Source organism: Poecilia reticulata, linkage group LG7 (genome assembly GCF_000633615.1).
Source record: "Poecilia reticulata strain Guanapo linkage group LG7, Guppy_female_1.0+MT, whole genome shotgun sequence".
NCBI classification, from domain to species: Eukaryota; Metazoa; Chordata; class Actinopteri; order Cyprinodontiformes; family Poeciliidae; genus Poecilia; species Poecilia reticulata.
This window is the reverse complement of record NC_024337.1, coordinates 21,481,832-21,505,826: the sequence shown is the minus strand read 5'-3', so window position 1 is coordinate 21,505,826 and position 23,995 is coordinate 21,481,832. Positions and strand designations below refer to the sequence as shown.

Sequence of the window (23,995 nt, the reverse complement as noted above, 5' to 3'; positions counted from 1 at the left end):
TTAGCTGTATTATCTTTGTCACTTCAGCTGTCACCCTCTCATTCTTTAGGTTTTGGAGATCACGGTGGGGAACAAGGCCACTGTGACCAATCCATTTCCAGCTGTGGAGCCGGCAGTGGTCAAGTTTGTTTGTGCACCTCCATCACGGCTCACACTGGTTCCAGTTTATACCAGTCCACAGCTGGACTTAGCCTGCCCTCTGATGCAGCAGAATAAACAAGTGGTGCGTGAGGTTTAAAATTGGTTTAGCATGCTAACTTTTTATCAGTAGTTTTTTTTTTTTTTTTACAGGTTATTTAGATGGAACAGTAGATTATTGGAACACACAGTTAAACTGCTAATGATTTATGTTGTATTTTCAAAACTAAATTAGTAAAATTTGTTCTAATTTTTTTGGGTGTTTTTTTTTTTTTTTTGCGCTCATTTGTCAGGTGCCTGTTTCAAATTATCGGAACCCGGTGTTGGACTTGGCAGCTTTTGATCAACAAGGAAGGAAATTTGACAACTTTAGCTCTTTAGACATTTTGTGGGAGTCATCAAAGGGGTCTCTGGCTAGTATTGAGCCCACTATGCCCATGGACCTTCAACTTTTTGAAGACAGCAAAAAACAAATGAAACTACATGGTAACATTTTCTTTTTTATTAAGTGGTGTATTATTGTCCAGGTCTAAAAATACCTTCTATGCGTCAAGTCCATTTGTAAAGGAAATTTGAGTGATGGCTTTTAATCTGGTTCATTTTTTTCTGGTTAGGACGTCAGACAGTTCTTGTCCATCAACAGACAGGAATTGCTGCCATTACTGTGACAGCTGTTGGATACCAGGTTCCACATCTACAAGTTGCCAAGGTTCCCAGTCCTGTAAGAAAAACCTACTTCCATGTTCTATACAACAACCTCTTCATGAGATTACAACAATAAAAAATTTGAGTAACAAGTTGCTATGAGTGTAATTTTGAATGAAACATACCGTATTTTCCGCACTATAAAGTGCACCGGATTATAAGGCACATAGAATAGACGCTTCAGTTTGGGTTGCCAATTTGTTCCGTACTCTTTTATTACACATCCTCATTTGTAAAGATGTGGTCCCCGAGTACTTTATATAGTAGTCTGCCCCAGTCATTGTTTTACTCACGGTGTTGGTGTTGCGATATTGTGCCCAACTGCTTTCTGGGTAACAGTGACCAACCGACACGCTGCCGCCACAGTTTCTGTCTCTCTTCCCCTGCCCCTCCACCCGGCTTTAAATGTATTATCAAACTTTATTAACAAATCAGCGTTCTGACTGCTATCCCAGCATGCACCGCGCACTTCTTCTTCTGCAGGGGAAAATGAAGTCGGCGGCTGCTTACCGTAGTTGCTAGACCTGTTGTGGCTCAATATTGGTCCATATATAAGGTGCACCGGATTATAAGGCGCGCTGTCTGCTTTTGAGGAAATTAAAGGTCTTTAGGTGCGCCTTAGAGTGCGGAAAATACGGTAACTTAATCTCACTTACAGTTGCTGCTTTGCTCTTTGAACCATTCAGAACCATAATCAACTTCTGTTTTTGACTCTCTATGAAGCTTACTGGAAATTGCCTGTGCTGTAAGCAACCATCAATTCTATAAGTGCTCAGAAAATTGATGACATTGTTCACAACTTCTCTTTGCCGATTGCCCCAGTTGAGATTCAGCCAGAGAAATTGTGTTCAATGGAAGAAAGCCCAGACAGAGCACTGAAGGAAGATGAAAATCAAGTGCAATTGCGTAGGAAGACAATGAACAGGCAATGCCCAATTAAATCACCAGATAAATCTGATTTTTTGGTAGAGTGCTACAGCACTTGCACACCAGGAATACAGCACATATGGACCACTGCTACAGAATTAGCAGAATTGTAACTAATCTTTTATAGGAATGACCCAAATAATATCACATAAACCCACACCATTATGTCCAGACATAGTCTGGTTGCTTGAAACTGAAATTGGAACTGATGGCATGACCTACTTTGATTAATTGTAGCAATTACCTGGCTGGATGACGGCACTCAGCATTGATATTTCATTTCAAAATAGTCGGTTGATCCTTAAATGTGATGGCTAAAAGAAGCAAAATAAAAGTGATGTCACTGCAAATGTAACATACACCATCCTCTCTCTGCGGAAAACTGAATTCATCACACTTAATCCTAATATAACAGTACATGCATTATTCTGAATGGGAGTTAATTGGGAGAAGCCCACTTACTTCAAAGGCGTGACAGGACTTGACCTTCAGACTGCTGAAGGTTTGGTTAGTCATTCAGTAACAGAGCAGCAATATTCTAAAGTCTACTACGAAATCAGTGTGTTTATTCTTTCCATCACTGTAAATGCATTAACAATATGCAAACAACTTGCTTTTTTGAATGAAAGTCAGATTCTAACAGGTTGAATACGCTTTGCTTTCCTGGACAGTATGAGCCTTTGACACCTGTCTCTGCCACACTGGAGCTTCTGTTGGTTGAAGATGTGAAGGTTTTTCCTGAGAGAGTGACTATTTATAACCACCCAGATGTGCGGGTAAGAGCAAAATTATCACTGCTGTTTATTTGCATTGCATTCTTCTGCTATCTGTGCTTTTTCTGCGCCGAACACAGACAGTCGCACTGGATTGAATGACATGTTCACTTGTAAGTTAGGGATGTATCTGGGCCACTCATTACATTGATTTAAAACTTTAGGTTGTTCTCATTTCAACAGTGACTGCTGTGTTCAGAATGAAGTCATTAGCCTATAGCTATTTAGGAAATCAATCTGGATTCATCAGAAAATCTTAGTCACTGTAGGTATAATTATGTTTCAGTGATTCAAACATTGTTTTCTTTGCATCCACTATACCCACAAAGTGCTGCTAATATCAAATACATTAAGGTTAACAGTGTGGCATGCTCAATTGAATACAGATATTTTACTTAGCAGTAGTAAATAAATGTCATCTCGAGGCACATTATTAGAAAAACTGGTTCATTTTAATTCCAGCTGTACAGAAATGCACAGAATCAAATTCATATCTGTTCAATTCAATCATAGATGGATTAGATTCAATTACACTCAGTACAGCAAGATTCTATGTATAACACAGGACAGATTACATTTTATGTCTGCAGCAAACCCCTGCTAATTAGATCATAGCAAGCATGTGACGATAGTAGAGGGGAACATTTTGCTTTTTAACAGGAATGACCCTCCAGCAGAGCCCAAAATGTCATTGCAATTAAAGTTTTGTCTCACAGTCTTGTGTCATTATATTCTAATTACAACAAAGTAAATGTAGTTTTTAAGTAAAAACTAAGTCCAAAATATTAAGACATAGAAAATTAGTATTCTTATACAGGTGTGTGGGACATCTCATGGTCAGTAAAAGGTTCTGTAAAATGTGAGTGTGTGCAGGAATCCTCTCTTGTGTCACTTACAGGTTAATCTGTGTGACTGAAAAGCATAAAAACTTTCGATATTATAGAACTATGTTTTTAATGTTTTACTGTGTTTTGTCCTGTAGTTGGATCTGACTATGCAAGAAGGTTCAGGGCACTTTTTTATGAACACCAGCGTGAAGGGGATTGTGGATGTGGTGCTCCATGAGGCGCAAGGCGAAGCTCGGGTAAGAAACATCTGCACTGCGTTCATGGCACGTTTTCTGCAGCTGGACAATGCAAAACTGGTGCCATTAACTATTACTTCCCTGCATATAAATCTGAAATGTAACTGCACCTTTGCCTGCAGAATGATTGTTCTTCTACATAAACTATTTTCTTGTCTCTGTCCAGGTTTCTCCAGTCCGTACAGGGACAGTTTCTGTGATGGTTCACGATCTTTGTCTGGCTTTTCCAGCGCCTGCCAAAACAATAGTTCATGTTTCTGACATCCTGGAGGTTAATGTCAGAGTAGTTGACAAGGTCAGTTGAACTCTTTTACCATTTTAGCATCAAAGCCCTGCTGCACCACATTATCTTTATTATCATTACCACGAGTACCATGAAGCAAACCACTGATGTGTGGAGATTAAATATGGTTTAATGGTCTCCATGTCACCTTGTCCTAAACTTCATGCAGATTCTTTGCACCAGTATTTTGTCCCTCCTCATGGTTGTAATTCATCTTGATTACAGGTGCAGATTGGAAAATTTGTTAAAGCTTATGTCAGAGTGTTGGACGATAACAGGAAGCCCTTCTCAGCCAGCTATTTCCAATCCATGAAATTGAAACTCAAGGCAGCCTCTGTAATAGTTTCTCTGACGTAAGTAATTAGAAACGTTATTTATATGAAACAATTAGCAATGGCTACATTTCTATAACTCTCCCTGCAGTCCTTTAGCAGAGCTGACAGAAAGTGACACTGCAGTGTTCCGGGTGAAAGGAGTCTCCATCGGTCAGACCACCCTGTCAGCTGTTGTTGTGGATAAAAACGGGAGAAAAATAGCCTCAGCACCACAGCAAATTGAGGTATAATTTTCAGAAAGCAGGTTCATATTTTTGTCCCAGTGAATGGTGTTAAAAGAAGTAACATTTCACTTCTTTTTATAGGTGTTTCCGCCTTTCAAGCTTATTCCCAGGAAAATGACTCTGTTAATTGGAGCAATGATGCAGGTAGGTGTGGTAAAATGGAAATATGGCACCGGTTCATCTTGTAAAGCGAGTTTGTCTCGTCATTTATCTTTCAGAATTACTCATCTTTACCTTGACGTCACTAATTGCGTTTTTTTTTTTTTCACTTCATCACCAATTAAAAAAAAATGTTTACTATGTGGCGTCCTAGGTGCTGAAAATCTTACTTCTGCATTGCAGGATGTTTTGCATCTCTAAAGCTGGAATTTTAAACATTTATGTTTCAACAGGCCTGGCCCTGATTACTCCAAATGAGCTATTCATTCTTTTTTCACTCTCGTTGCCATTGATAGATCACATCTGAGGGTGGTCCTCAGCCTCAATCCAACATCCTGTTTTCCATTTCTGATGAGGAAATCGCTTCTGTTAATGCTGTGGGCCACGTTAGGGGAGTCTCTGTTGGGAATGTCACAGTGACAGGATTGGTCCAAGCTGTTGATGCTGAGACTGGGAAGCTTGTAGTCATATCTCAGGTAAATGGTAGTGAATTGAGCTGTGTATGCATTTCTTACCTTTAGCTTTAAATCAAATTTTCCTTTGACTGTAGGATCAAGTAGAGGTTGAAGTTGTTATTCTGTCGGCCATTCGAATCAGAGCACCAGTTACAAGAATAAAGACTGGAGCACAGGTATGATTTTTTTTTTGTTTGATATTTGGTTCTTTCTATAAGTGCTCTTTACAACTTTCTGAGGTTCTTTGTTGTAAAATTCAAATATCGTATATACTTGCGTGTGCGTGTGTGTGTGTGTGTGTGCGTGTGTGTGTGTGTGTGTGTGTGTGTGTGTGTGTGTGTGTGTGTGTGTGTGTNGTGTGTGTGTGTGTGTGTGTGTGTGTGTGTGTGTGTGTGTGTGTGTGTGTGTGTGTGTGTAGATGCCAGTATATGTGATGGGGCTGACCAATAGCCAGACGCCCTTCTCCTTTGGCAGTGTTGTACCTAGTCTCACTTTTTCTTGGTCTACCACTAAGAGAGACATTCTGGATGTCCACTCCAGGCACACTGAGGTATTTCATTTTTTTTTTTATCTAAAAATGCTGGTTCAGATCTTGTTTAAAGAAAATAATTGTTCAGGATTTCCCCCAGAAAACTTGCAAAGCTCAGTATTAGAGGGCACTAGGGTAGTCATTCTGCACCGTACTGTGTTTTTGAGTTAAAAAATGCTTAAAGTTGACAGGAAACTTAAAAATATGACTAGGTAATTATGTATTATCGGAAGACATTAACAATACCGAAACACCAACTATAAAGTCTTTAAAAAAAGGCAAATATAAAACAGTTGAAATAATAAATTATTTGCACTTCAGTTGTTTCAAAGTGTTCAACATTTTTTGATTGTTTATTTATGACTTTTCATTTGCTGAAGTTGTTGGCATGCAGACCGGTGAAGAGTCAGTGATTATGGAGGCTTCCTATGTGTTCACATACTGAATCTTCACATTTCTATTCTTTCTTATATTGCTTAATTTATTGAGTTGTTTTATTCACACAACAGTTCCTAGTGCTGAATATGAAATATGCACTCATTGACATTCATTAATTATTTAGTTTGAACTGTTTTCTTGCCAGGGTTGAATGATTAAACAACATACAACATAAGTGATTCTAAAAAACAAGAAAACCTGCGATAAACTAGAAGATGCAGGAATGAGTTGGACTGAGAGTCGGACTCTTAATTGTACATGTATTTATACCAAAAACATCCAGTACAGCCATTTTAGTTTGGTTCAGTACACAGCAGCTGTTTGGGGGCAAACAGTTTGCAGGTTCTCTGCAACTCGCTAAGGGACATTTTCCAAATACTAATGGTGACTTGTGTTGAGCCTGTATGTCTAAATTTGAACTAAATTGGAGAAAATTCTCATGTTCAGAAATGTATGTTTAATTGTTGCACCCTGAGAGAGATTAAAATCCATTAATAAAAACCCATATTAGTAACATTTGTAGCCACTTCTGACCCCAATTTGATACCTTTTACTGTTAATCAGCAAATTGACTTTTAGCCAACATGACTAAATCTTTAACTGTTTAATTCTATTTAAATGTTAAATTCCAATTGCTAAATATATTATGTAGCTTTTGTCCTATTATAAGCTGAGGAAATGCGCCAGTTAACTTTGTTCTGTTCTTGTCACATGCTGTTTCTGTTGTTGAACCATATCTATTTTAGGCTCAGTCTTCTCTTTGATCCTTTTTTCTGATTAAATTAAGATAATGTTGACTCTCTGTTATGGTGGAGTTTCTAGAACCCCGTCCCGCTCAGCTCAGCCTCTTCCTCATTAATAGCCTCCGTCTTGCTCCTCTATTCTCATCGCTGTTGTCTTTTTTATTAGATTTGCTGCTATTTTTGCCATTCTTCTGATGATCTCTGTCTTCTTCAGGCTAATGTTGAACTTCAGCCAGAGCATAATTTTGGCATGACGGTGATGGGGAGAACAAGAGGCCGGACCGGGCTGAAGGTGGTTCTCAGAGTTTCTGACCCAAATGCTCAGCAGCTGGAGGGAAATGTTCTGGAGCTCAGAGATGAGATCCAGATCCAGGTACGGTGACAACACATACGGGGGGTAATCTTATGTAAGAACTGTTCATCTTTCATCTCAGCACCAGCATTATAAATAATTTAAACCTGTTTTATGCACCTCTCTGCTCGTCGCCACTATGCTCCCTGCTGCTTTATAATGTTGAAAGCTTTCTTTATGACAGCAGAATATTGAAAATGCAGAGGTTTGAAGGATCTTTGAAGAGATAACACTGCAGATTAGTTGAAGCTGAATGCATCTGGCTTCCGGCTGTAATAAACTATGACATGTCACTAGTGCAGAAACATCAAAGGTTCTCTAATAATTTGAGTTTTAACGCTCTTCTTTAATCAAGGTCTATGACAAGCTGCACATGCTTCATCCTCAAATAGAAGCCGAGGAGATCCTGATGGCTCCAAACTCTGCCCTCAAGCTCCAAACTAACAGGTGAGTTATCTGTTCTTGTTGCACAGTGTGTTTAGTGCATTATTTATAAACGCATAACGTCATAGAAACATGATGTGGTTGTTTTTTTGTTTTTTTCCCCCCCTGTGTCTAACAGGGATGGGATGGGTGTGCTCTCCTACCGGATGCTGGATTGCCCTGACCAGCTTGTTGTTGCTCAAGTTGACAATAAGGGTCTCCTCTCATCTGGTTCTCTCACTGGGATGTGCTCTCTACTGGTCACCTCGCAGGAGAGTTTTGGTGTCAATCAAACACTCATCCTCACTGTGAAGGTCAGCTCAGTTAGTTGCACGAAATTATTTTAGGATTTTTGCTTTTGTAATTGTAATTAATTGATTAATTGCTTATTGCCAGAGGCTTAACGGTTATACTGTGGGAGAACCATAAGCTCCATGATGCAGCTTTTCTGCATCATGGAGCCATCAATGTTATGGGTATTTTGATAAAATAGAACATTAATACATCAATTAAAAACTATGACATAAAAATTAAAAATTAATCATATTAAAATCTACAATATCTGCTTGCATTATGATGCTCACCTTTAAATTGTTATTTGTTGAAGCACTTTTTGATTCATTATTGTCATCACTGATGCTGGTCGTCAGTGAGACTTGCAAGAAAAACAAAGCAAACCTGCAGGATAAACACAAAAATTTGATGAATTTAGCAAAGCAAACAGCCCAACTAAAAATGGTAGAATCTGGAATCTTGATCCCATTTGGCTTTGAGTCGGTTGGGCAAAACTTTCCCACTTGCATGCAAAGAGCTCCTCCAGCTGCCTACAACTTCCTGGGAAGGAGCAACCAATCAGAGGCACACTTGGTTGAATCATGTGTTCACTTGGTGCTCGTTAGCCAATAATCAAAATCTTATTTTATTTTATTTTTTCCCCACTCCACATTCTGTAAATAAGCGGCCAGGAATGCAAAAAAAAATTATCATTTTAGATTAAATATAATCTCATGCCAACAGTTGCTGCAGTTGCTGCAACAGAATGACTCCCAACATGGAGTCATTCTGTTCATAAAAAGTCAAGCTCACCTTCAGAGTTAAACATGTTATCCACTGTATGAAGGTAATTAATCATCAAGTAAAATATTTCAACTTATAAGTTAGCAAAAAATAAATATTAATTCAAGAGGTTCTGAGACAGATATTTACAGGCGTTCAGATATTTCTTTTGAGAGTAGCCTTTCATGGTGATGGCATTCGTCTGTGTCAGAGATTCAGGATGGTAACTGCGTGGGATAAAGGTTGTTTTGGCTAAATCAATGACTTTTTAAAGGACCTTGTAGCAGTTAAAATGTAAGGGTAGCTCTATTGTGTTCTTTAAATAAGTAGGTCAAAACATATTTGCTTTGTATTTTCTTTTTTTTAACTTGCAGAAATGTTTTAACACTAAATCTGTGCAGAAAGGTTTCAGATAATCTTTTATTGAATAGTGCTAAAAACTACTGAGCAAGAATGAAACATTCACGCTACTGAGAAATATGAGCCTCTTATCTAAGTGGCTTCCCTTTTTGTTCCCAAGCTTTTGAAGTGACAGCTGTCGGCTCCGACTGACTGCAACACCAACCTCTTTTATTTGATTCCTCAGGTGGTTCCTGTGTCCTACGTCCGCTTCAGTGCCAGTCCGGTGCTGAACACGCTCACTAGAGAGGGCCTGAGCGCCTTTCCTCTGGGAGTCCTGCTCACCTTCACTGTCCACTTTCATGCCAGTACTGGAGAGGCCATGCACAGCTCAAACTCCCAGCTTACATTTTCTACAAACAGGTCAGTCATCTCTTATCTTGACATCCCAAATTAAAACATTCTGACAGAGTTTGAAAAATGATCCCATTAGTCTTGAAGCCAGAGAAAAATGATCCAATTGACAGTTAAAAGGTTGGCAAAGTTAACTTTTCCTTCTTCTGCTTTCTGAGATGAACATTATCCTGCCTTTAATACCATAAAGCACATGCACAACTTTCATGTGCATCATGAAAGTAGTCTATGACCAGTACAGAACACAGGAGGGAGCAGTATTACTTTTAGTGTGTAGGGGAACGCATACTACAGGATTTCCATTCTTTAATCCTGCACACTTGCAAAGTAGGATGGGACAAAATACTGTTAAATGCCCTGTGACCTTAAGAAGTTCAGCTTTTTACACTGACTATATGCCAACTACAATGTTTTAATGAGGAGTTGGCAGTGCTTGCCTGCTGGAGTACTTATACCTCTTGGTCTCTGTCATATATTATCATGTTGCAATCACAAACTTCATATAATAATAAGTATTATTATTTTTTAACGCGAAATAGGACAGAATTGTGAGGAGAAATATGTTTAATAGTTTTCACACAAATATCTAAATACTTTTGCATGAAATTAAGTGCAGTGAATTGCCTTCAAAAATTCCCTAATTAATAAATTATCCACTTGTGTGTGTGTATATTTTAATTTCATGTATAACTGTGGTGCAAAGACCTCAGAGGTTCGTTCCAGAACATTCTTAACATGACAGATGAGTAGAGCATTAATTACAGAAGCATCCAGAAGGTCCATGGAAGCTCAGGAGGAGTTGCAGAGAGCAGAGGTTGATGATCCATTGACAGCACAACTATTAGCTGCTTATTTACAAATCTGGCCTTTATGAAAGAGTTTTAGAAGGAAGTTCATTGAGTGTGTCTGGTCTCCATGTTTCTGTCTACATGTACAGTGCTATTTGCCGTGGAAAACTAAGATTGCATATTACCCTCAACACACAATCTTCATGTTGAAATGTGGTGGTGGAAGCATCATGCAGTGACGATGACCCTAAAAACAATAAATAGAAAAAAAAAACAGAGTAACTCTGTTAATCTTTTCTCTCTGCTGTAATCTTGCTGTTTTACACACTGAACTGCAGACATGTCTCCATATGTTGTGGAAAATGTTTCCTGTTAATTTGCTTTCAACGCTTTGTGTGCTTCTGCTGACTGGATTTTAAACACTGAAACTGGCTAATTAAAGTCTTCTTCACTCTGTCACAGCATCCACACCAAAGGGTGTTGTAGAACTGGGAGAGAGTATAATGATGCAGTCACTGATCAGAAAAACATTTCTATTTCTTTTTTTTTAGTTCTGACTGCTCTGTCTCCAATCAAGCTAAAAATTGGCCGATTCTGGCCCTGCACTACATATCTACTAATTGATTATTCAAGTGAGGGAAAATAATCTTTCAAACTGTTTCAGAGCTAAATTAGACCGCACACTGAAGAAAAAAGCAGATTAACACAGCAGCTGGTCATTTACACTTCAATTATTTTTCTTCTGAATAGTTAGTGATACTCTTACACTTTAGTCTTTTGTATGTTCAGTCTGATAATAGTTGTCACCTCAGAGTGTTTCAACTGCCTCCATGAGGAGTTGACATTAATTTTCCAAACTCGACCAGTAACCTCACCTCAGATTTTCTCCTGAGGAAGGAACCTAAATTAATAGAGGCACTGAACACGGAGTAGAGTTGCTGCTCTTTCAGGGGAGGCGACTCCCTCACCATCCTGCTCAATAAATTGATACGTTGTTACAGTGCTACATTGTTTTCCAGTCCATGAGATAAATTTAGAGCAAGAGTTGGAAACTGTGTTTTAAAGTCCTAATGGTGTGGGATCTGTGAACACTGGCCTGCGATTAAATCCTGCAGAGTCTCGGATGAACCAATAGGTTTCAATATCTGAGGTTTAAATAGTTTTGCCTTTTTGAGAAATGAGACTTTGTGACAAAATATAAGATGTATTTTTAAGTGGAGAGCAATGAATCAACATCCTAAAGTTAAAAAAAGAAAATAAGCCAATAAACATGCCTATAAATTTAGAATAGCAAGCAGCTTTATTGGTCAAGTTAGAGGTTTTCTTTTACAGTGTGTGTATATATATATATTGACTTAAATATATAGTTATATATAGTTTAAGGACTATTAAATATATAGTTTAATAGTCCTTAAACTATTTTTATAACACACACATTACAGATTCATCCCGATGTGGAAATTTTATTTAATTTGTATTTTCAGAGCATTCTTGCACATTAAAAATAGCTAGAACAGAATATTAACAAGTAGCTGGACAAACTCGTGTTCTTGTTACTTTGTGCCCGTCACCTACTGTGGCTCTGTGCTTTCTCTCAGGGATGATCTGGTCCAGCTGGGAGTGGGCCCCACTAACCACTCAGTGACGGTGAGAACGGTCAATGTAGGTCTCACACTTCTGGCACTGTGGGATGAAGAAAACATGGGTGTGGCGGACTACGTTCCACTTCCTGTTGATCATGCTATCCATATGGATGAAGCCAATAAACTGGTTGTGGGTGATGTGGTCTGCTTCCAAGCCAAGTTAACAAACCCAGATGGTAAGTGTACCATAAATTGCTCCAAAACATTTGTACAAAATATACCAACACAACATTTAGTAACTGTCAGTTTATATCTATACTCTTTTGTTTTTCTGTTATATTTGCAGTTTTACCCACATCTTTTTTCTACACCAGTTTTTTTTTTTCAGCTACATAACTTAATACTTTGTCAATTCATGCTGTATAGAATCATCATTTACTACCTGATATTTGCAACAGATTATTTTCTTGCCATCTTTTCAGGAGCTCCTGGCACATGGAGTTCCTCTGCAGATGGTGTTCTCCAGGTGGACGCTAAAAGCGGGGCAGCTGTAGCCAGAGACTCTGGCGTAGTGACTGTGTTCTACGAGATATCTGGCGTTTTGAAAACCTACAGAGAGGTAAATTGTGTGTTGTTTATCTCTCATTAAGGAAGATTTGAGCAAATTGCACAACTACAAGTTTCCTTTGGAGATCCATAAATCATTCTTCATCACACAGTAATAGTAAAAAAAAATTTATGCACATGTTTTAAGACCTATAAAGTTCATTCTTCATCCATCCAAAGCAAAGTTCAGTGCATAAAAAATTAGTTCTTAACTCATACTGGAGAAGAGTAATTGTGAAGACAAGAATAATTTGCTGTCTCAGTTTTCAACCTTTTCATTTCATTTTCTTGTGAATTCAACTCAACCAGGAATTCAAAACAAATGCGAATAGATACAAACAAATACATTAGTAGAATGAGACATGATGATATGTTATGTTGAGATTTTCTTAAAAAGCTCATGAAACTCAACTGAACAGTTGCAGATAGCATTTCTGTCAAAGAGGTGGTTGAGCTGGTATTGGTCGTTGTAAAAAAATGTCATAAGAATGATGATTTGTCATATTTACAAATTGAAAAGAATGATATATGAGAGTTAAAAATGCTGTCAGTATTTTCTGGCAGCATACCTCGACATCAGTGTATTCAAAAATATGATCAAATGCAGTTATATTACCGTATTTTCCGCACTGTAAGGCGCACCGGATTATAAGGCGCACCTTCAATGAATGGCCTATTTTAAAACTTTTTTCATATATAAGACGCACCGCATTATAAGGCATATAGAATAGACGCTACAGTTAGGGTTGCCACCCGTCCCGTATTGAACCTATATGGGACACGATTTGTTCCGTACTCTACAAATGTGGATGTGTAATAATAAAGAAGTGTCCCCGAGTACTTTATATAGTAGGCTGCCCCAGTCATTGTTTCACTCACGGTGTTGGTGTTGCGATATTGTGCATAACTGCTTTCTGGGTAACACAGACCAACCGACACGCTGCCGCCACAGTCTCTGTCTCTCTTCCCCCGCCCCCCTGGGTTTAAATATATAGGGGCTGGTCCCTTGGTAACCCTAGTCTAAGCACCCCGGATGAATATCTAAAGCCACTTTGTTGACATAAAGAATGTCAACAAAACAGTCCGACTCCGGTCGGCAAGGAGAGCCTTCCGCGACTGGGCTGGGGTGTGGTCGGACGATGGTCACCCTTCTCCATTTACGCACAGCATGTTCATGGAGAAAGTGGTGCTAAATCACCTGCAGACGACATGATTATCAGGTCGGTAGGTAGATAGGTCAGTCAAACTTTATTAACAAACCAGCGTTCTGACAACTATCCCAGCATGCACCGCGCGCTGCTTCTTCTCCTACGGTTGTAAATTAAGTCGGCAGCTGCTTACTGTAGTTACTAGACCTGTTGTGGCTCAATATTGGTCTATATATAAGGCACACCGGATTATAAGGCGCACTGTCTGCTTTTGAGGAAATTGAAGGTTTTTAGGTGCACCTTATAGTGCGGAAAATACGGTAGTTGCTTATTGATAAGAATCACACTTTTATGTCACTGGTGTCCTGAAGAAGCCTCTTTCAAAATGACTTTTTTTCAGGAGCAGCATTTTTGTTTGTGGAGCTGAGACTGCAGTGACAGCTGTACAGTTACCAAAATAAAGTTATACATACTTTTTTATTGTCATTTTTATTACCACAATAAACAGCCCAAATTCGTGTGATAGAATTTTATTTTCACATCACCCACACCTAGGTTTTACGTCCATGAAAAAAAGAAGAGGGAAATGGTATGCCTGTTTGTCAGTGTGTACCCACATTTTTTGCCATAGTGTTTCAACCTATTTATGTTTTTGTACCCCTGAATTAACTATTTCATACCCTACTTAATCATTGTGCATCAGTGTATTTCTCTTAATAGCAAAGTATTAGAATGAGTTATTAATAGAAAATAATTACCATAGAGAAAACAAAACCCTCCTAATTTTTGAATCTTTATTAATATCGAAAACAGAAAAATTGTGCTTGAGGGTTTATAAAAAATTTGGAAACCTCACACACAGGTTTTTGTGACTGAAACTGGAACCGTTCTGGTAGGAGATCCAAACAGAAATTAAATTTTATATCTCAAACTACGACACGACCCAGAACACAATATTATTGGTTCAACTCCAGGGGGAAATTTTGGGGGAAAATGCTTAAGTGGTAAATTTTTTTTTTCCTAGTATCCAGAAAAACAACGTCTCTGTCATGGTTGAACCCACTTTTGAGCCGTGGAGAGTAAGACTGAACAGAGTGTACACAATGGAAAAACTGTTTACTTAAAGATGAATTTGGCTTTGTGGGTGTCTTTTAACATGCTTTGCTTGATCAAACACAAAGCTGGTTGAAACATTGGGTGAGGACAATGTTATAGTAAATAAGTAAACTGTCAATGCACGGTCATGTTGGTGTCTTTATTTGCCCGTTTTTCCTTTATTTTCCCATCATTATTGCAGTTATTTCATAAAAACAAATTATATGCTATTCAAAAACAGTATGAGCTGCCCAGTACAAAATTTTCCATGGTGCACTGCATTTTTCTCTCCTGACCTAAAAGTGTAAGCGTAAAGTGGAAATGTGATCAAAGCTACAAAAGTATGAAAAGGGAAAGCAGGGAAATTAGCTTCTCCCTTACAAACACAAACATTGAAAATCTTTCAGCTTGACTTTATTTTCTGTGTTTGTTACTCTGTAGGTAATTGTGGAAGCGCCTACTACAACGGCCGCTATGGCTCAACCTTCACCTGTCAGGTCTGGAAAGGAGACAAAAGTTCTGCTTACTACCAGAGAGAGAGGAACCAACCTCATCGGTAAAGATGTTTAAAACAGACATCCGTTTTAGAATGAGTAAAAGAAAATGGCGAGCAAGATGAATTTGCTACTAAAATGTTTCTGGATTTAGCTATTTTGGTTTATAGTAAATCTAAGTGTTCAGTTATGTTTTAGCTTTGGCGACATAAAAATAAACGGTGCGAAGAGCAAATAAGCTCAAATGTTTCAGCCAAACTAGAATCTAGAAACAGTCACCTTCTCTAAAGTAATAAACAAAAAACAGTTTAATCTTTTATTTTTATTTTTATGTATTTGGATAAACGTTAAGTTTCAGCTTTCCATTCTGCTTTACCCTCCAGGAACCTGTTCACCTACCCAGATAGCAGCTATTGCAAAGCTTGAGCCAGAGAAATCTGTCAGCTGCCTTCTCAGCTTCACCAGCGACACTATCGACTTTTCTACCAACGATGTGTTCAAAACGTACACAAGCTTTGACTCCAGTATTGGTAAGACTCATCTGAATTCAGGTCACAAAGTAGGTTCATGACTAAAGAAGCTTCTAAGCACATTTTTCTCTTTTGAGTTATTGCACAAATATACAATTTTCTGACTCATTTGAACACTTTACATTTGAAGTCATTGTTTGTTTTTTTTATTTGAGGTTAATAGCCTTTGTTGGATACAATTACAGAAGGTTCAAATATCTGATTCTAATTTTGGTGATGCTTTTGTTTTTCTTTGGCCACTTAGCCCATCATTTGGTTTTTACAACATTTTACAGCAGAAACTTTTGGACCTAGCCTCATCACTCAGTTTTGCAGCAGATTAGAAAATCTATTCACAAGACCATAATGTCACTTTAACCTCTCATAATTGTCTGTTCTGCTCCGTTCACATTCATTTCTTGTGTTTTTTCTGGTGTTCTGTTCTAAAATCTAGAAATAGTACATTTAAATCTAACTTTAACAGTGTTAATGTCTGTGCACTTTATGAGAACGGGAAAATACTGTTTACAAGGGCCTAATCAATACCTGCATTGCCCAAGGAATGAATTTAACAGAGGCCATAAAAGGTGTCCGAGTGATGTATCGAACTGAGGAGAGTCCATGTTGCTTGAAAGCACTGATGTAATTGTGTTTGGGGTTTGGGACTCACCCTTGTTGCTTGTTTATCACTGTTGGGTCCATTGGGTGTGTATCACTGTACAATACAATGGCTTTCTACTGACTTTCTAAATGTACCATTTGATTGAGAACCTGAGGTTAAAGGTTAAAACTCCAGAAACTCTAGAACAAACTACAGTGTTTAGTTTGTCAGTGAATCTTTTCATGTCACAAGCTTAAACTTGTATGCCGTTTCTTGGACTTTTATAACATTGAAATGTGCAAGCTTGGTAAAATTGTGAAGGTAAATGAAAATGATGGACGATTAGACAAACATAAAGCAAACTGTGCTAAGCATCGTTATCCCTTCTCCCCTGAGTCGGTATCGTTTCTATACACCTTTTGTTGCATAGAGACCATTATTCTTTGTAGTCAGCTCCAGCACAGTCCAACTGGATTGAGAGGAACTGTGAACTTAGTTTTGCCAAATATTCTCAATTAGATTTTGGTATAGACTTTAACTAGGCCTTTTTGACACATGAATATGTTTTAGTCTGAAGTCTTTCGCAGACTCGAACACTTTTCATTCTTGCATTTAGCTCCATTGTTGTTCCAACACAGCTGAGTCAGACGGCTGGCCCGTTACCAGGCCTACGCCAAACTTGATGGCATTGAAAAATAATTCAGTGATTTTTATCCAGCTGTGTCGAAGCAGGGGTGCAGTAGCTGAATGAAAGGTGACTGAATATAAATGTGTTGACGTGCTAAAAAAAAAGAAAAGAAAACTATGTTCATTTCCCTCTACTTTAGAAACGTGCTACTTTGTATCAGTCTATCATAAAATAACAATAAAATAAAAGGTGTAAAATGTCAAAATGTGGGAAAAAAAATGTTTGTGGTACGAATACTAGTTGAGCCTTTGTTCCTGTTTTTGCTCCAGGATTCTACTCATGCACCATGACCCTGCAGCCCACGACCAATCAACAGACCCGTTTGCTTAGCGTGTCCATGACCAACCTGCTGGTGAAGGCCGGCCTGGTTGGCAATGTTTTCACCGGACAGCAGGTCAGCACCCAGCTGCCCATCGAGCCGGGGCTTTACTCAGACCAGACCGAGCTGCTGCTCTCCAACCTGCACCCGTCCGCTGAGTTCACAGTTTACGGCCCCCCCGCCGTTCTGTCCACCATTGAGGTCAGGAGTGGTTCGGGAAATATGCACCACAATATTATGTCAACGGGTAGAGGTGAGTAAACGCATTTTGTTGCCTTTAGGTGACGTCCACTTCTCCCAGTCTTGTCATCTACGAGAAGGAGGTCCAGCAAGGATTCCCCAGTTATACGAAGTACATTGTTAACGCCGTGGACCTGCATTCGGCAGTTTCAGCTTCTGTCGACATAAGCAGCGCTTCTTCTGGCCAGAGTTTGGTCATCCCTGTCAGTTTTATTCATGTTAATGATCCCAACGTTGCCAAGCAAGGTCAGTCATTGTTTCTGTACAAATGTTAATCTGCTGAGTAACAAGCCAAGCCTTTTTCTTTCTTTTGTGAGCTCTCAGGAAATATAGCAGACATTAAATCTTACAGAGCTGTATACAAAATTTGATGGGCTCTTAAATTTTGACTTAATGTGCTGCAGGCTATTACTGTGTGGGTGTGACTGCCCCTTTTTCCAAGTTGAGGTTTCGGAAAAAGGTGCAGCCTCACTCACTATTTGTTTTTTTTACAATTCCGCAACCATTAAAAAAAGATGGATGTATAGATAGATATTTACTTAACCCATTAAGTAAGTTAAGCATAAGTTATTCTAAGTAAGAAGTTGTTTTGACTAGACCTATGGTAAACAAGGACATATTGATGCAATTTGTCAGTGATAATAAATGCAGAAGTGGAAATTTCACACATCTACAGCATTTTAACAAACTGTGATGTTCTCAACTCTTCATCAAAGCTTTGACTCCCTTTGCTTCCTTTTCTGCAGCGGCTCCTCCTAGCTTCATAGAGGATAACTCCTTCCACAGCTTCATAAACTGCTACCAGATGATGTTCTGCACCTTGTTTGCTCTGCTGGCGGGCACAGCTATCATCATCATTGGTGGGTCACCTCACTTGTTTTTGTTTCCATAATAATTGATTTTGTAGGTGGAGGAACTTTTGAAGGAGTCAAATGGTTAAAAGTTTGTGGTATTTTAGTCTATAGTCGAAGACTTCTACAGAATAAGACTTGATGATGTGTTCAGTGTCTAATCTACAATGCTAGCTTTAGCTACATCAAATATTAGAGGAAAATAATCAAAATTTAATTGGGAAAAGGCAAGTCAGAGAAAATGGCTGCTTCAAAGGGTTGATTTTAGGGAAAATCAAGTTAAAGGTGTTCACAATCCTCCTACGCTGCCTGCCTTCTGTGGGATATCCATCAATCAGATCTTCATTAGGTGGTTGGCTGAAGGATTGGATCTATATCAGGCTGTTGATTCACTCAGACATCCCTCCTCTTCATCTTGAAAGGCAATGTGGCTGCTTGGCACAATGTTTCAGGTTGTTTTGCCTCTAAATGATGAAATGCCTGTAAATGTTGACGTATGTGTCTCAATGTGAGTACAAGATGCTCCTTCATCAGGCTGGGTTTTTTCATACTCTGTTGGCAAAGATAAAATCAAAATGTGCCAGTTTTATTGGCAGCAGCACATGCATTAACAGAAGTACATCAGCGATACACACGAGGTTCTGCTCAGGGTCACCTTCTCTTTTTATCCTATTATTTTGTTAGAAACTTACTCAAGTTCTCCAGAGATCTATAGTTCAGGTTGTTTGTTTTTTTTACGAGGAATATTTGTGTATGGCTTCCTGTAGAGCTGCACTTTGTTTGGAAAACAGAAAATTGTAATGTTATTTGTGACCTTTGCAATTCTATAAAATGGAAATAACTCACGCCAATCCCTCTTTTCCTTCATCGCAATGACCCCAATATTCTCATTGAGCTTTAGCACAGGAGTCATTAAGATCTGGGTCAGGTGTGGCCAAGAAAGTTGATCATAGTCTGGCCAACTATTCAGATGTTTGTGGCAAGTAGAGCTTTAAAGAAAGGTCCCTGCACTAAATATTACATTCAAGCGGTTTTAGTTATTTCAATGTTGAACACACTGATACGAGTTTCCTGTTGGCACCTGCAGATTAAAACATGAGGATATGTTTGATTTAACAGTTCTGTTAAAAGAGCCATTTCAATCTCATTCTCATTGGAAAAATAAACCTATATTTTTCTTTTAAAAGTAGAAATAATCAAATGGTGTATAAATGTTTATTTGTTTGAAAAGTGTTCTAACGATTTGAAATATAAACCTTTCATTAAAACCTATTTTACTTTGTAGTTCACTTTGTTTTCCATTTAGCATGAAAATGTTTTTTTTAATAATGTACCACCACATAACCAGTTTTTTTTTTTGCTACGTTTATTGTTTAAATAATTTGGATGGGTTTTATTAATTTTTTTATCTAATGTATTTTTTAAGCTATGTTTTATTATGCATTATTTTCATCATAAAGCCATTGTGTGTGGTTTAGATTAAATCCAACTAAAAATAACAAACTAAGGACTTTCTGCAATACAGTCCTTGACTTGAGTTCATCAGCAGAAATTTCTCAGCATTTTCCCTTTAATTTTGTTTGTTTTTTTGTTTTTATATAAATATATATATATAAATACAAAACTGGGGGAATGAAAACCACCCAATATTTTTCCCTTTTAGCTGCTTACATTCAATGATTTCTTTTTCATTCTCAAACTAGTATGTTGCACATCTTGAATGTGTATTTTGCCCTGGAAGCATAGAACTCTACAAAAGCTGCAACATCACCTTTCATGTAAACTCGCCCTGTTTGAAAAACTGAAATAATTTTGATGTCTTTCCCCCGGCAGTCCTGCACTCTTTGTTGTCTCCAAAGGAGCAGTCGTATCACCCGGCTTTCATCCAGAGAACACCGCCAGCCCTCACTGGTATGACACACACACACAATATGAAGCAAACGCCCACAAAGTTACCTAAAAACAAATCGATCCAGGTGAATCCACCATGAAACAGCAGTTAATTTGTCTCGATTCATTGGTGAGAAATGTGAACTCACTCTAAAGATTTTCCACATCCTCATTGGCAATATTAGAGATTTTCAGGGACGTTGGTAGTTAATGGATTTGTGAAAAGGAAATATTCTTTTACTCTGAGAAGTAAAGTGGTGAAGTTCAGCTACACTACAGAACAGGAAACAATTATTAACTATCGGATTAGAAATAATTTGTCAAGCAGCTGATTTTCTAGTGGTGCCACCACTCTGCCCCAGCCGATCTAAACTGCTTACATTAGTTTAAGTCAACAAACTAACAAAGGTTCTCCTTTTTATATCAGGATTATGTCCTCGTTTGTGTTTCAAAGTACTTCTCTCACATTATTTTAAATTTTAACAAAGAAAACTGCCACAATGTGTTTACAGCTTGAAAGCAAAGTGGGAAGTTTTCCATTTGGTTAATTTAACGAACAGAAACAAAACAAATCTAATTCTTTTTCCTTTTTTTTATACGACCTGCTTCTCACTAGGCAGAGCCGATCGAAAAAATATTGGCTAATTCTGATCACTTACTAATTGATTGACTCCTGAGTTGTTCGTTCAAACGCTTTGAACCAACAAGGCAAACAAAAGGAGTTTCAGCCGAGCTGGAGGCGCTTGAGTTGAAACTGACAGGTGACATGAAACATGCAGCTACGTTTCATCCTGTGGAATAGGATAAAGGTGCAGTGTATGTATTTATATCAGTTGTAAAGCTTGTACGCATAAAATAGTTACTTCACAACAATTCAACAGGCCTGTATGTAATATGTTCCACCTCTACATATGTGTGTTTTAGCAATTGGAGGCTTTATTTTTCAGACAGACTTTGATTTGCTGGCTGATGGGTTGCTATGGTTGACTGTCCGTCAGGTGGAAGAACAGGTTTTCTGTTTATCTTTTTGGCAGTGTAGTTCCTTCTCAACCTATATTTGTTGATGTTTTTATAAAATAAATGGAGTCCAAGTGTTTTCCAGTGGCTGCAGCTTTGCAGTACAACCTTATGTGAATGGATCAAGAAGAAATTAAATTGCTGGAAAAGAAGCATTTCTTAATCATGGCCAAACCGGATCATCTCAATAAATTATAATATGACTGACTTTTTTTTTTCAGTTATTTGATTCAAAAGGAGAAACATATCATAAAAATGTGTTGCATACAGTTTGATATACTTGAAGTGTTTATCTCATTTAATATTAATATTAATGATTGTGGCTTACAGCAAATGAAAACAGCAAAAAATAAGTTTGTCAAAAAATAGAAAATTGCATAAAACCAAATAAAAGATTTTTTTAGAAAACATCATTGGCCTACTGAAGTCCACATATGTGTGCTTGACATTTGTTTGGGACTTCTCTTTTTCTACTTTGCCTGAATCGACATGTTTGTATTTACTCCTCAAATTATCACTGACTGTGGAAACTTCACACTGGACCTCAGTCACATTGGATTGTGTTCCTCTACATGTTCCTTCACACTGTGTGACTTAGACTCCTGAAAGAAAAGCAATGTTTTCTTCCACCTGAAAGCAGGACTTTGTTCCACTGAGCAACAGTCCCATTCTTTTATTCCTTGAACGGCTTCTGAGGTTGTAGTTGTGACTGCGGTTGCAGGTCAGTGTGTGATGTCTCTTGAAAAACGGGTCTCAGTTTATTGGAGCCCCTCAAGGATGTGGTTATCCTTAACACTAGTGCACCATTTTTGTACCAAACTTTTTTCCTTCCACTAAACTTTCATTAATATGCTTTGATGCAGCATTCTAGGATCAGTCACATTCTTCAACAGTTGTCTTAAGTGGCTTCCCTTTCATGTGCATAGTGTCAGTGACTGCTGGGTAACAATCAAGTCAGCAGTCTCCAATAAGCCATGACATTTGAATTGGTCTTTTATGTTTTGTTTTGTTTTTCTAAGTCCATACTCATTAAAATGCTTCAGAAAAAAATCATCCTGTATAATGAATGTTTTGATGTGTTATATATGCCACCCGTCTGTATTTTAATTGTCCAACTTTGCCGTCTAATCTCTGACTCTGTCACCCATCTGCAGCTGATCATTTTTTTGTCGAGCAGAGCCTTCTCCTATGTGTTTTGTGTACTTCATTAAGTTTGTTTCTCTGGCTCTTTCAGGTCTCGACTCGCCCGTAGCAAATTCCTTTAACCGCATGACGCCGAGAGTTAGTCCAAACAGCACATACAGATCGCAGCTCTATTCTCCAGATTACAAGTCCTGATTTGGGCGCCGTGCTCCCGTCCTCTGCTCTGCGACACGACACCTCGGGTCATTAATATATGAAGAATGTGCCTCTTACCCTCAGCAGGAAAGCTGTGGGATGCTGCAGAAGATCTGCCTTCAAATGTTGGTACAGAAACTTAAAAAAAAAAAAAAGAATATATCATTTAAAATGAATGCAGAATGATTGCAAGGCTCTGTCTTTTTCTTGGTGTGTTTTCTGTTAAGTATGATGTGGTGTTGGTATTTGAAGATTGAATGGTGTAGAAGTAATACACACCGTGCTGTTTTGTTGTGTTTCGCCTCTTCATTAATGACTGAAGTATTTGCAAAATGCTCGAACACCAAATCATCTGTTTGAGCTTGAAAAGATGCATATTGTGTTTGGCGTTTACTTGTGTGCCGCTTATATTTGACACACGTGTGAAGGTCAATAACTCAGGAAAACAACCCTATCCATTTTCGAGTAACAAGCTAACTTGCTATTGTTTGAGAACAAAATGACCTCTGTTGGTTGTAGCTTTAATAACCGTCGTCCACTGAATCCGTCCTGAAAGATGCAGAACCCTCCAAATGTGTTGAACACCAACGAAGTTGGTCTAATTTCTGTCTTGGGCATTTTTAATTACTATTTAGCTGTACTGACGATTGAGCCACAGTGAATGCAGCTCTTCTTAATTTCTTTTTTTTGTTTTGTTTAATGTGAAACAGTTGCAAATGTGAAGCATCATTCAATTTATCTGCAGTAAATGTGTCTTTACAAAAACACTCAAATGTGATGTGGCCTCATGTTGGAAAAAATAAATGTTTTGGGGGTTTTTTCCCCCACAGCATTTCAAGAACGACAACTTTTGGCACTGTTGAAATGCTGATTCATTAAAGTGTGACTTGGTTTTATGTGACATATTTTGGTATTATGATTTTTATTGGCAAAAAATTCTATTTATGTTTTCTTATATCTGATTGATGTCATGCCATACATTTAACTCTGAGCAGCTTTTTGGCACATGGTTGAAATTAGCTTGTGTACTTGTGTGAGAATGTGCTTGTTTTTGCTAATTAAAGATTTTACTTTTTATGTCAGGAGTTTGTCATCAAATTTGTCCAGTTTAACTTTTCTTCACAATTTTTTTTCCAGCCAAATCTTTGTTTCTTCTTAATAACAGAACTGTGATAATCCAGACGTCAGAGTTAGCTGAAAAATTCAGGTTCCTATTACTACATGATACCAAAAATAGGCTATTCTGTTTAGCAGTGTTTTAGGTAAACCTACATTTATACTTATGTCAGTGGTTGCACAGTAATGATTACAAGTCATCTTTAATCTGGATTATGCTGACTGTTTATTTCTGTATATAAACTGGATCTGTTTGTTTTTCTTAAAGTGCCTTGAGATGTTTGCGGCGGATTGCCGCTGTTTGGATAAATTGAACTGTTATCTATAAATCTCTC

The 23,995-nt window shown here is 38.1% G+C and overlaps 1 protein-coding gene across 1 annotated transcript in view; it reads left to right on the top strand.

The window, feature by feature from the left end:
* The window catches only part of nup210 (nucleoporin 210), a 32,921-nt gene extending 9,295 nt beyond the window's left edge, over positions 1 to 23,626 (top strand). The window contains exons 16-40 of the mRNA XM_008414091.2: positions 50 to 223; positions 432 to 624; positions 753 to 859; positions 2,442 to 2,546; positions 3,526 to 3,627; positions 3,794 to 3,922; positions 4,136 to 4,263; positions 4,334 to 4,469; positions 4,551 to 4,613; positions 4,925 to 5,104; positions 5,179 to 5,259; positions 5,502 to 5,633; positions 7,008 to 7,166; positions 7,501 to 7,592; positions 7,708 to 7,882; positions 9,211 to 9,386; positions 11,764 to 11,984; positions 12,231 to 12,367; positions 15,039 to 15,153; positions 15,475 to 15,621; positions 17,159 to 17,409; positions 17,490 to 17,694; positions 18,195 to 18,308; positions 20,133 to 20,210; positions 22,441 to 23,626. Of these exons, the coding sequence (XP_008412313.1) occupies positions 50 to 223; positions 432 to 624; positions 753 to 859; positions 2,442 to 2,546; positions 3,526 to 3,627; positions 3,794 to 3,922; positions 4,136 to 4,263; positions 4,334 to 4,469; positions 4,551 to 4,613; positions 4,925 to 5,104; positions 5,179 to 5,259; positions 5,502 to 5,633; positions 7,008 to 7,166; positions 7,501 to 7,592; positions 7,708 to 7,882; positions 9,211 to 9,386; positions 11,764 to 11,984; positions 12,231 to 12,367; positions 15,039 to 15,153; positions 15,475 to 15,621; positions 17,159 to 17,409; positions 17,490 to 17,694; positions 18,195 to 18,308; positions 20,133 to 20,210; positions 22,441 to 22,544 (3,504 nt within the window). The 3' untranslated portion in view covers positions 22,545 to 23,626. The remainder of the gene's footprint in view (positions 1 to 49; positions 224 to 431; positions 625 to 752; positions 860 to 2,441; positions 2,547 to 3,525; positions 3,628 to 3,793; positions 3,923 to 4,135; positions 4,264 to 4,333; positions 4,470 to 4,550; positions 4,614 to 4,924; positions 5,105 to 5,178; positions 5,260 to 5,501; positions 5,634 to 7,007; positions 7,167 to 7,500; positions 7,593 to 7,707; positions 7,883 to 9,210; positions 9,387 to 11,763; positions 11,985 to 12,230; positions 12,368 to 15,038; positions 15,154 to 15,474; positions 15,622 to 17,158; positions 17,410 to 17,489; positions 17,695 to 18,194; positions 18,309 to 20,132; positions 20,211 to 22,440) is intronic.
* The last annotated feature ends 369 nt before the right edge of the window (positions 23,627 to 23,995 follow it).